This window comes from Gekko japonicus, unplaced genomic scaffold (genome assembly GCF_001447785.1).
Source record: "Gekko japonicus isolate JY-2015 unplaced genomic scaffold, Gekko_japonicus_V1.1 scaffold1835, whole genome shotgun sequence".
In the NCBI taxonomy this organism is placed as follows: Eukaryota; Metazoa; Chordata; class Lepidosauria; order Squamata; family Gekkonidae; genus Gekko; species Gekko japonicus.
This window is the reverse complement of record NW_015173191.1, coordinates 210,678-222,599: the sequence shown is the minus strand read 5'-3', so window position 1 is coordinate 222,599 and position 11,922 is coordinate 210,678. Positions and strand designations below refer to the sequence as shown.

General features: G+C 41.8%; 1 protein-coding gene across 1 annotated transcript in view; it reads left to right on the top strand.

The window, feature by feature from the left end:
* LDLRAD3 (low density lipoprotein receptor class A domain containing 3) overlaps nt 1-11,922 on the top strand; it is a 219,277-nt gene that overhangs the window by 114,813 nt on the left and 92,542 nt on the right. The window contains exon 3 of the mRNA XM_015422615.1: nt 3,214-3,339. Within this exon, the coding sequence (XP_015278101.1) occupies nt 3,214-3,339 (126 nt within the window). The remainder of the gene's footprint in view (nt 1-3,213; nt 3,340-11,922) is intronic.

Below are 11,922 nucleotides of genomic sequence, written 5' to 3'. Positions count from 1 at the left end.
GAGTCAGTTCAAACCCGTCTATCACCCTTCCTTCATACTTAGCGTCACATCACCTCGGACGAATGGGTGCTGTCAATCTTGACCCGAGGCTACCGTATCCAAATCCACCAGAACCCCATTACTCCTGTCGTCGTCTCCACACCCCCTTCCCCACCTCACCTGGAAGAGATGTTCGTCCTTCTGCAGAAGGGAGCCATCGAACAGGTACCACCACACCTCCAAGAGACAAGATTTTATTCCCGATACTTCACAGTCCCGAAGAGAGATGGAGGCGTTCGACCCATTTTATATCTAAGGGCACTGAACTGTTTTGTAACCTACCATCGCTTCCGCATGGTGTCCTTACAGCAGATTATGCCACTGCTACGGAAACACATCTGGATGGCCACCCTTGACCTCCAAGATGCGTACTTCCACCTCACCATCCACCCCTCCCACCGCCAATACCTACGCTTCGCGATTGGTCAACAGCATTACCAGTATGCAGCCCTGCCATTCGGCCTGTCCAGCGCCCCAAGAGTCTTCACGAAGACTACGATTGTGGTTGCGGCTTTCCTTCATCTCCGGGGTTTCTCCGTTTACCCATATACCGATGATTGGCTTTTGATAGCGCCTTCCCAGAACGCCCTTGTCTCAAACATCACTGAGACACTGGCACTACTAAAAAATCTGGGCCTACAAGTCAATCGAGAAAAGTCTCAATTGAGTCCAGCCCAAAGAATAAAGTACATCGGTGCTATACTAGACTCCACAACATGCATGGCTTACCTGCCTCAAGACAGAGCGGCAGACATAATTTCCTTAGCCACCATCGTCCGTACCCACCCTTCTGTCACTGCCTTCCAAATCCAAAGGCTACTTGGCCTTATGGCTGCAACTACGTCGGTTCTCGTCTTTCCCAAACTGAAAATGCGTCGTTTACAACTATGGTTCATCCGGAATTACAATCCAGCGAACAACACTCACACTGTCGTCCTCTCCCCCCTCCCAACATACGAGACTCGTTACTTTGGTGGACTGTCCCTTCCAATATCTTCCAGGGAGCACCCTTCCACCCTCCGTCACCCCAAATCATCCTGACCACGGATGCTTCCCTGTCGAGATGGGGTGCACACATGATGGGTCTGTGCGTCGGGGACAAGTGGAACACCCACGAGCGAGGTCGACACATAAAATTCCTGGAACTGCTCGCAATTAAGTTCGCAGTCACGAGTTTCCTACCAATAATCAAAGGGAAATGTATTACAGTCCTCATGGACATTACCACCGCACTCAGTTATATAAACAAACAAGGAGGCACGGTCTCCCTACGTCTCTGCAACCTCACCATTCAGTTATGGGACTTTTGCAACGTCCATGACATCTTTTGGTAACCACGCATATCCCAGGTCAGCTGAATGTGCAGGCAGATCATTTAAGTCGAGCAAGGCTCAGTCTCCATGAGTGGGAGATGAACCTGTCCTATCTTTTCCCGCTCTTCCACAGGTGGGGAACTCCCCAAGTCGATGTTTTCACCACCAGAGCCAACAAAAAATGTCCTATGTTCTGCAGTTGAGGCGGCAAGGACTCACAATCGCTCGGAGACGGTCTCCTCCTTCCCTGGTCCACAGGCCTTCATCTTTTCCCTTCCTTACTCCTGCTTCTGAGAGTGGTACGATACAGGACCTCCTCTTCTTGTCAGACTCCCCTCTCCTACATCACAACGTAACATGTTTGAAATTGATGGCGTAGAGAATAACGTCAAAGGTTTTTCAACCCGCGTAACCAATGGCAACTATTCTGTTCTTCCCTAGGTGATGATGCCCCTCGAGCCTCCTCCGCAGGCCTCGAGAAAGTTTTCCAATTCCTCCCGTCCCTCGCTGACTCGGGACTTTCCCATTCGTCGTTAAAAGTTTATTTGGCCGCAATTTTGGCCTACCATGTTCACGTCGACGGATGCACCATGTTTTCACATCCGCTTTCTAAATGTTTTTTAAAAGGTTTGTTACACCTCTACCCTCTTGTCAAGACTCCTGTCGCTCCCTGGGTCCTTCGTCAACTTACAAGGAAACCCTTTGAGCCACTCGCAACTTGCGTTATGAAATTCCTGTCTTGGAAGACGGCCTTTCTAGTGGCCATCACCTCTGCAAGGCGAGTTGGAGAAATACTGGCTTTCCAGCATGACACGCCTTATTTGTCATTCTTGCCAGACGGTGTCCGCCTCGTACTGGACATCTCCTTCCAGCTGAGTTCCACCTGCAGTCTTCCTCCTGGATTTCTTCCCAGCTCCAAAATCCCCAGAGGACAGACTGTTACATACCTTGGATGTCAAAAGGGCACTACTGTTCTACCTCAACAGCCCCCGTCCAACGAGACGTGACTCCCAACTGTTCGTCTCATATGCACCAGCAAGGCTGGGGCCTCGCATCATGGCTCAATGCCTCTCAAAGTGGATTGCGGGTCTCATCCACCTCTGCTACTTGATTGCAAAGCAGCCGTTGCCTGGCCCCATCAAGACCCATTCAACCCGGGCTGTTGCGGCTTCCACTGCCTTCCTCCAGGGAGTACCCCTGACGGACATCTGCAAGGCTGCTATCTGGGCCACGCCTAACACCTTCATGAGGCATTACCCCCTGGACATCTGTAAGAACTCTAATACCAACATGGGATGTCACATTCTTTCTTCAGCGACGCAGCAAGGACCTGCCAGCACCCTCCTCCAGGCAGGCCACTGCTCGCTAATCTCCCATGGGTGTAAAGCACAGAGACCACGTCGAAGATAAACAGGTTGCTTACCTGTAACTGATGATCTTCGAGTGGTCATCTGTGCATTCACACCACCCGCCCTGCTTCCCCGCTGCTGTCAACTTCTACATTTTCCATAGGGGTTGATTTGCACGGTTCGAAGGAACTGACGGGATGTCCGTGCCCACCCCTCTGGGCATGTGCGGTGGGGTTCCTGCGCATGCCCGAGGGACTGGGCGCGAAAATCCGTTAAAGAGCTTGCTACAATGCCGATCGATCCAGCACGTGCGCACTAGATCCCATGGGTGTGAATGCACAGATGACCACTCGAAGAGCATCAGTTACAGGTAAACAACCCGTTTTTACATTTCTAAGCTTTTTAACTGAACAGTGGAAGCATTTGTGAGCCTTGTAGCTCCTCCTGTTACACCTTTCATGATGGAGATGTCTTCCTAATTCTTACTGTTTCATTTTCTTCTCCCCCCACAGCAAAAGCCAAATCTAAATGTGGCTCCACCTTCTTTCCCTGTGCAAGTGGAATTCACTGCATCATTGGTCGCTTTCGATGTAATGGCTTTGAAGATTGTCCTGATGGCAGTGATGAAGAAAACTGCAGTAAGTATCTGCCCTCCTTAGAGGAGTGTTTCTTAAACTATTCAGCGTGAAGTGCAATTCTAATTACCCAAGCTCAGGTTCAGAAACACAATTCCCATTGCTTGCTTCTTACTGGGCTCTTCAGAAGCAAGCTGACATTTGACAGTCAGAAGCTTCCCTCCTCAGAGTGTGCTCTCCAGGTCTTCTGCAGAATCTTGAAGGTTATGTAGACCCTTGTGACTTCTCTGCTCTGCAGCTTGCTTTAAAATGTCCTATAATGCTCCAAGTTTCCAAGGTGCTTTTGTTTGTAGCCAGCGCTAAAATTAGAATTGACCTGTTGGTGAATGGGTGGAATTCAGAATCAAAATTTCAAGAGCTTTGACTTGTTTTATAGGAAACTTTTTATTTTGCATGAGAAATGCATAGAGTTTTAATTATGTATGTGTTAAGTCGCTCACTTAACAAAATAGTCAGAGAGTGATTCAGCAAAGATTCAGCTTTATTCAACAACTCGAACACAACTCAAACACAGATCAACATGAATAGCCAGAACAGCTTTTACATTGCAGCTGTTCTGCTTTTAAACTCTCCCGGCTAATATAGCCATGCCTACTGTACAAATACCAACCAATAAGATGGTGTACATAAGGACCTACCATAGATGTTCCCGCTCAGGGAGCTTGCTGGTACCTGATTGGTTGGTTCTTCCTGGGCTTCCAATACTATTGGAGGGATTTGGATCCTAGCCCAGGACGAAGCTTTACATGACACTTCAACGAGGTGATTTACATACACGTTATGCATTCAATGGCAGCTATTGAATACATTACAGTATGTATTTATTTAGAATATTTCTATGCCTCTCCTTCAGAGTCCTGATCAAGGCACTTACACTTAAAAACCATAATGTAAAAAACAAGCCATTTGATATAAGCAGTATAAAAACTGTCCATAAAACAGAACTGACTATTAAGAAGCTAATAAGATAAAACCCCTAACTAAAATCCTGAGTGAAAAAGATGTTTTTTAGCCTGGTGCCTAAAAGAAAATAAAGATAAATATCAATTTATCTTGTTCTGTTTATAAAGATAAATATCAATTTATCTTGTTCATATTACATTAACCACAATGGTTATTCAGCTATATTCATCTTTGTTGCTGTGTTTTCTTTTTTCCTACCCCCTCCATTTTGTTTTTGATCATAGCTTACCCTCCCATCTTCTAACAAGGTAGGGTTTATTTTTCCTTTTGTATCATCACAGCACTCTCTGTAGATTCTGGCTAGCAGAACTGCTGTCATGGCAATGAAGGAGTTGGAAAAAATCTCTGCTGGATGTTCAGAAACCTGGTGGTGTTTGTCAGAAAGCCAGTAAAAAGGATGTAATTTACCCCAAGTACCCTTAGTGCAGAGGATTCAAATTCTAATCCAAATCCATTAACAACATTTGAGGATTCTTGTACTGAATTTAATAAAAATGGTGATATATCACATTATCTGAATGTTGACACTCTGGGGCAGAATATGGAAGTCAGAAGAAAGGCCCCCAATAGTTAGTACAGCTAATCCAGAGAGGGAAAAGTGTTATACATTAAGTTGAAATCAACTACCTGCAGACTTTTTCAGATGACTTTTTCCTCCTCTGTGGCATGGAGGGAGAATTGTCTTTTCCAACTTGGGCCGCAGTTACCTTTCTATGGTGGCTGAATGGGGCTGCTTTCATACATTTTTGAATAATGCATTCTCAATGCACTACAGCACAGCAGTCATTTGTAACTGGATTTTCCTGTGTTGAAACAGGAGAATCTAGTGGCAAACAATTGCTAAAGTGCATTGTGAGTGCATTATCCAATGTGTGTGAAAGCAGCCTAGATCTTCTAGAGCTGTGACCAAAGCAGAGGAACATTACAAATGTAAGGAAAGGTTATAATGACAGTTATTACTTAGAGACATATTCCAGCAGGACTATAAGTCAACACTTGCCAGACGAGACTATGATGTTGTTTCTCAGTGACCTTTAAAGGTCAGAAGGAGGGTGAACACACCCACTTTATAAGATAACAGAAGAGGCAAGATTTACAGCAAGATTTTCTTAGCTACTTTTATGTTGAAATCCTCTTTGGAAGCGCCTGCAACTTTGATCTTTTATTGTTGTACATCATCATATCTCAATAAGTTATTGCATTTCTTTTCCTTTTTATCATATAGGAACCTGGTTAAGAGGTCTCCATTAGAGTTGGAAGGTGTATTTAAAGACAATTAGATTTAGTTGTGGCTTCTGGGTAATGTTTGAATAAACGTGACTAGAAAAAAATCTTTACAACTGTTCTTTTTATAAATTCAGACTCAGAATATGCGATTGTTTCAGAAGTGGATTAGAAGAATATACTTTGATTTAGGATAGTAATTTAAAGAATATATTATTTATGAGATGCAGTGCAGTATATATCAAGTAAATGAATACGTATTCAGGAAAGGTAATTTTCTCACGGGGTCCTTGAAGTTCTCTTCTATATATGTATACTCAGGATCGTCCCATTGACCTAAGTGGGGATTTTTCCCAAGTGTATTCATCCTGTGAATAATGACATACTCTGGGGAATTTCATTGTTGTTATAGATTAAACTGAATATCTAAATATAATGCTACTTTTCAGTTAACTATTGGAATGCTTTTTAAAATGTTTTCTTTAAAAACATGTTTGTTTTATATGATAAAATGAAAGAGAAAATAATGGAATGACAGTGTGGTGATTAATTATCATACCGCACTGTTTGTAGTATAGCCAGGAGATCCTAAAATTGTCTGGCAGTCAGACGTTCTACCTCTTTTAGCATTATGCACCACTAGGTGGTGAGCTAAACTTGTTTTTTTTAAGGCAAGAGAAGTTTCAGAGGTGGTTTGCCATTGCCTGCCTCTATGTCACGCCCCTGGTATTTCTTGGAGGTCACCCATCCAAATACTAGCCAAAGCCAACCCTGCTTAGCTTTTCAGATCTGACAAAATTGGGCTAGCCTGGGCTAATCCAGGTCAGGGTGATAGTGTGGTTTCTGTTTGATATAAAATAGGGTCTTCTTCTATATTTCTTTTAAAACATATGATTGGATCTTAGACTTTGTCTCTGTTGTGGAAGGAGTCCACTGCAGAGTGCATTCCTCTGGTGTTAAGCACTTCCGCTTGTACAAGATAAATGTGAAAGTGCCTTGTACTAGAAGAATGCAGTCTGCTGCAGAGGCTATCAGCAATGAATGAAGAAGGTTTAGGACCCAAGGAATGGGTTTCTTCTATATACAGCAGCTTGCAGCTCCATCACAAACTGTGCATATTTGTAATCACTGTTGTGTAATGAAACTAGCACATTTATATTTTTAAGATTCATAAATATGCCAATCAGTACAATTGTATACACTATACAGAAACAAGTAATAGAAGTTTAGGTTTGACAAGAAATTCAGTTTCCCCCAAATGTTCCATTTTTTTTCTCCCTGAACAAAATAGAAAAAAATGTGTGTGTGTTTCCCCCATACCATCCATTGCTTCAGCACTGCTGGAAAATTTTACATCTTCACTGCATCGTTGTTATGCAAGAACTAGCTTCAGCTTCTGTCTTGTTTTGGCGTTTTCTTGGGCAAAGGATTTTTACTCCCTGCTTTGGTGTATCACTTGCATTTCCATACATCTAGAAAGTGCAAAGTGAATGTTTTTATAAGAGGATTGTGTGAACAGTAAACTCCCAGCTTCTGCACTCTGGATTATATCCATCTATTCTTTAGCATTTTGTTTCTTTATGGAGATTCTATACTTGCACTCTTTGAAGGGTCTTTCTGTTTGGTTGGCTTAAAAACAGCGGAAAGCCACAAAGCCTGAGAACCGTAATCCCTATTGTAATTGTAACTGAGAAATTCTTTGAAGCAGATCATGCTACTAAAGGACATTTGTCAACCCACTTTCCTTAAATTGTTTAAATTTAAAATTAGAATAGTCTGCTCCATTTCATACATTTTATTAGGAGCACCTAGAGAAAGTTTAGAGAAAAATGACATTGGATAAGGATTTGACAGGAGGTTGAAAGGCTATGAAAATGCATATACTTAGTTAAGTTACAAGACCTTTTCACAAAAATAAGCAAAGCTATGGCGGCCCTTTGAATTGCTACTGTATGGAGATTTCTGTATGTGCCAAGACTTTTCTGTGCAGTAATTTACCATGTGGAGTCAGTGATCTTTGTACAAATCTTTGGTGACAAGCACGTTTTAGTAACATGGTAAAAACACTGGGTCCAAATAACAACATCCTGACACAAGTTTCTTGGTTGAAGTAACCATGACACTACTGTTGTCTCTTTGAATGGGTTTTTGTATCTGATTCTGTGTAGATTATTACTGCAGCTAGTTTATATGTATAAAAAGCTCTCGTATAAGTAGACCAACAACCCCAACTCTGGCAGCAGTTGCAGCAATGTTAGTGCAAAACAGCATGTTTATTCACTGCTTTCCTCCTCAACGGAACTCAAAGCAAATTAAAAGGCAATCAAATCAGGGGCATAGACTTTCCAATTTCGTGGGTGGGGGCTGGGCCAGAGGCATTGCTATGCAGGGTCCTTGAAAGAACTGAGGCCCAGTGACATTACAGGCCATTGTCATTATCCATGGAGGTGAAGCCATGTTGGATTTAGGAAGGTGCTCCCCAGAAATATAGGGGTGTCTGGGAACCCATGGGAACCCCCTTAGCTATGCCCCTGGGCTGGGCTAAACCCAGGAAAACGTGAGAGTTGGCCAGTGGTTATAGTCATATTTCAGCAGTCTCCTGCTGTGTCCTTTTTTAAAATTCACTTTTAGAATAGTCACTTTAAGAGCTCCTAAGTAAGCTCAAAAATCATGGGATAAAAGGATAAGTCCTTTTATGGATCAAAAACTGGCTAATTAATAGAAAACAGAGAGTGAGTATAAATGGGCAATTTTCTCAGTGGAGGGTGGTAAGCAGTGGGGTACCGCAGGGATCAGTACTTGGTTCACTGCTTTTTAACTTGTTCATTAATGATTTGGAGTTTGGAGTAAGCATTGAAGTGGCTAAATTTGCGGATGATACGAAGTTGTTCAGGGTGGTGAAAACCAGTGAGGATTGTGAGGCACTCCAAAGGGCTCTGTCAAGGATGGGCAACACTCTGGGGCAGAATATGGAAGTCAGAAGAAAGGCCCCCAATAGTTAGTACAGCTAATCCAGAGAGGGAAAAGTGTTATACATTAAGTTGAAATCAACTACCTGCAGACTTTTTCAGATGACTTTTTCCTCCTCTGTGGCATGGAGGGAGAATTGTCTTTTCCAACTTGGGCCGCAGTTACCTTTCTATGGTGGCTGAATGGGGCTGCTTTCATACATTTTTGAATAATGCATTCTCAATGCACTACAGCACAGCAGTCATTTGTAACTGGATTTTCCTGTGTTGAAACAGGAGAATCTAGTGGCAAACAATTGCTAAAGTGCATTGTGAGTGCATTATCCAATGTGTGTGAAAGCAGCCTAGATCTTCTAGAGCTGTGACCAAAGCAGAGGAACATTACAAATGTAAGGAAAGGTTATAATGACAGTTATTACTTAGAGACATATTCCAGCAGGACTATAAGTCAACACTTGCCAGACGAGACTATGATGTTGTTTCTCAGTGACCTTTAAAGGTCAGAAGGAGGGTGAACACACCCACTTTATAAGATAACAGAAGAGGCAAGATTTACAGCAAGATTTTCTTAGCTACTTTTATGTTGAAATCCTCTTTGGAAGCGCCTGCAACTTTGATCTTTTATTGTTGTACATCATCATATCTCAATAAGTTATTGCATTTCTTTTCCTTTTTATCATATAGGAACCTGGTTAAGAGGTCTCCATTAGAGTTGGAAGGTGTATTTAAAGACAATTAGATTTAGTTGTGGCTTCTGGGTAATGTTTGAATAAACGTGACTAGAAAAAAATCTTTACAACTGTTCTTTTTATAAATTCAGACTCAGAATATGCGATTGTTTCAGAAGTGGATTAGAAGAATATACTTTGATTTAGGATAGTAATTTAAAGAATATATTATTTATGAGATGCAGTGCAGTATATATCAAGTAAATGAATACGTATTCAGGAAAGGTAATTTTCTCACGGGGTCCTTGAAGTTCTCTTCTATATATGTATACTCAGGATCGTCCCATTGACCTAAGTGGGGATTTTTCCCAAGTGTATTCATCCTGTGAATAATGACATACTCTGGGGAATTTCATTGTTGTTATAGATTAAACTGAATATCTAAATATAATGCTACTTTTCAGTTAACTATTGGAATGCTTTTTAAAATGTTTTCTTTAAAAACATGTTTGTTTTATATGATAAAATGAAAGAGAAAATAATGGAATGACAGTGTGGTGATTAATTATCATACCGCACTGTTTGTAGTATAGCCAGGAGATCCTAAAATTGTCTGGCAGTCAGACGTTCTACCTCTTTTAGCATTATGCACCACTAGGTGGTGAGCTAAACTTGTTTTTTTTAAGGCAAGAGAAGTTTCAGAGGTGGTTTGCCATTGCCTGCCTCTATGTCACGCCCCTGGTATTTCTTGGAGGTCACCCATCCAAATACTAGCCAAAGCCAACCCTGCTTAGCTTTTCAGAGCTGACAAAATTGGGCTAGCCTGGGCTAATCCAGGTCAGGGTGATAGTGTGGTTTCTGTTTGATATAAAATAGGGTCTTCTTCTATATTTCTTTTAAAACATATGATTGGATCTTAGACTTTGTCTCTGTTGTGGAAGGAGTCCACTGCAGAGTGCATTCCTCTGGTGTTAAGCACTTCCGCTTGTACAAGATAAATGTGAAAGTGCCTTGTACTAGAAGAATGCAGTGGCACCTACATCCCAGTTAGTTGCCCCTTTGAAACTGTACCACACCATTTTAAGTAACAGCAAAATGAAGAGCGCAAACAGGTACGGAGTGCACATTCCTTGCCAATGTTCTCTCTGGGCTGCACACAGGAAAAAGGAAATTCTAAAAGGCCTCTGATCTGCATGCCCCTCCCAATCTTGTTCATGCAAATAGGCTTACCATTTAAAAATGAAATGGAAATTGAAAGAAAAGCTTAGGAGTGGTTGAAATAAGAGCCCCCCCTTGAAAAATACAACTGTTCTCAATCAAGGATATATAGACCCAAGTAAAATAAAATAGAGACACACTTTCCCCCCAAAATGTAAATTGGAGCCCAGCAAGTATGTTGGGCCCAACAGAGGCTTCACAATCTTACTATTGCTACACTGAAAGTGGGTGGAAACTGTCAGGATTAAGAACTATACTTTTCCTTTTTTTAAAAAAAACATTTTTATTGCTTTTCTAAACTACACACCTATAGGGTTTGGGGATGGGAACAAACTAAAACTACGAGTAGCAAAATATCATTAATACAATTTTTTTAAAATAAGGATAATTCCCTATTGTCAAAGTAGTAATACATGAGAGTTAATACAATAGTTATATAGACGATTGAGCGGGTACTCGCAAACAAATTTGGTTAGAGTGTATGCTTCTTAGTTCATGATTATTATCAGACCATTAGAGTTTCATTATTTTACTTATTTCCTTCCTCTACATTTCTTTTCAAAGTCCTTTTTATTTTTAGGGGGCTTAGGAGCCGTAGCCCCTAGTTCTGCTTCAAAATCTAAGGATTCAGCTGACGAAGAGTTGGTAGAACTTTCCTCAGTTTTATCTTCTTCTTTTTCTGCATCCCTGTCGTCCTCCAGTTTCTCAAATCCATCTTTATCTTGTTGGTGCTCAAGAAATTTTTTCACTTTGAAGACAAGAATCAATTTTTTCTTTTTTTGCCATTGAAGTTGAAAGTAAGCCCTTCCGGGGTTAACCATCTCTATGGGGTGTTGTGTTCTTGAAGAAACCGTGTCAGGTCTCTGTACTGTCTTCTTCTTTTTCTGATCTCAAATGGAATGACGTTTAAAATTTTAGTTTGTTCTCCTTGGATTTTCAAAACAGTTCCGCTTGTCACTTTCAGGATTAAGTCTCTTGTTGACCTTTTTGAGAATTTAACAAATTGTTCTGATTGGACGCTGAAACAGAGCGACCAGTAGCAATGCAGTTCTGAGGAGCCTTCGTCTGGCTCGAAGCTTTGCATAGAAAGTGAATGCAGTGATTCATCAATACATAACAAATACGATGAGACACCTAATAAGTAATGTAATAGTACTGGGATTACAGCAATCTGCAACACTGCATTAAGTATTAGCCATGACACGTTAATGCAGAAAAGTTGTTATGGTGGAAATTAGGCCATCTTTTATCTGTTCTTTTGCCTGGGCCTACACTGCCAGCTAGAGCAGGGCTGTCAAACATACGGCCAACGGGCTGGAACCGGCCTGCCCAGGTCTATAATCTGGCTCCTGAGCTGCCTCCCTCATGTGTTGTGTTATTAATCAGTAAAGAACAGAATTAAAAATCAAACACAGCTTTGTTGTCAAGAGCAAGCAGGCAATATAAAAATCAGCTACTCCAGTCAGTGCAGTGCGACGAAAGCTGCTTGGGGTGGGGGTGGGGAGGGATGATCAGGCGTGGAGTCATGTGACTCTCTCCGGAGG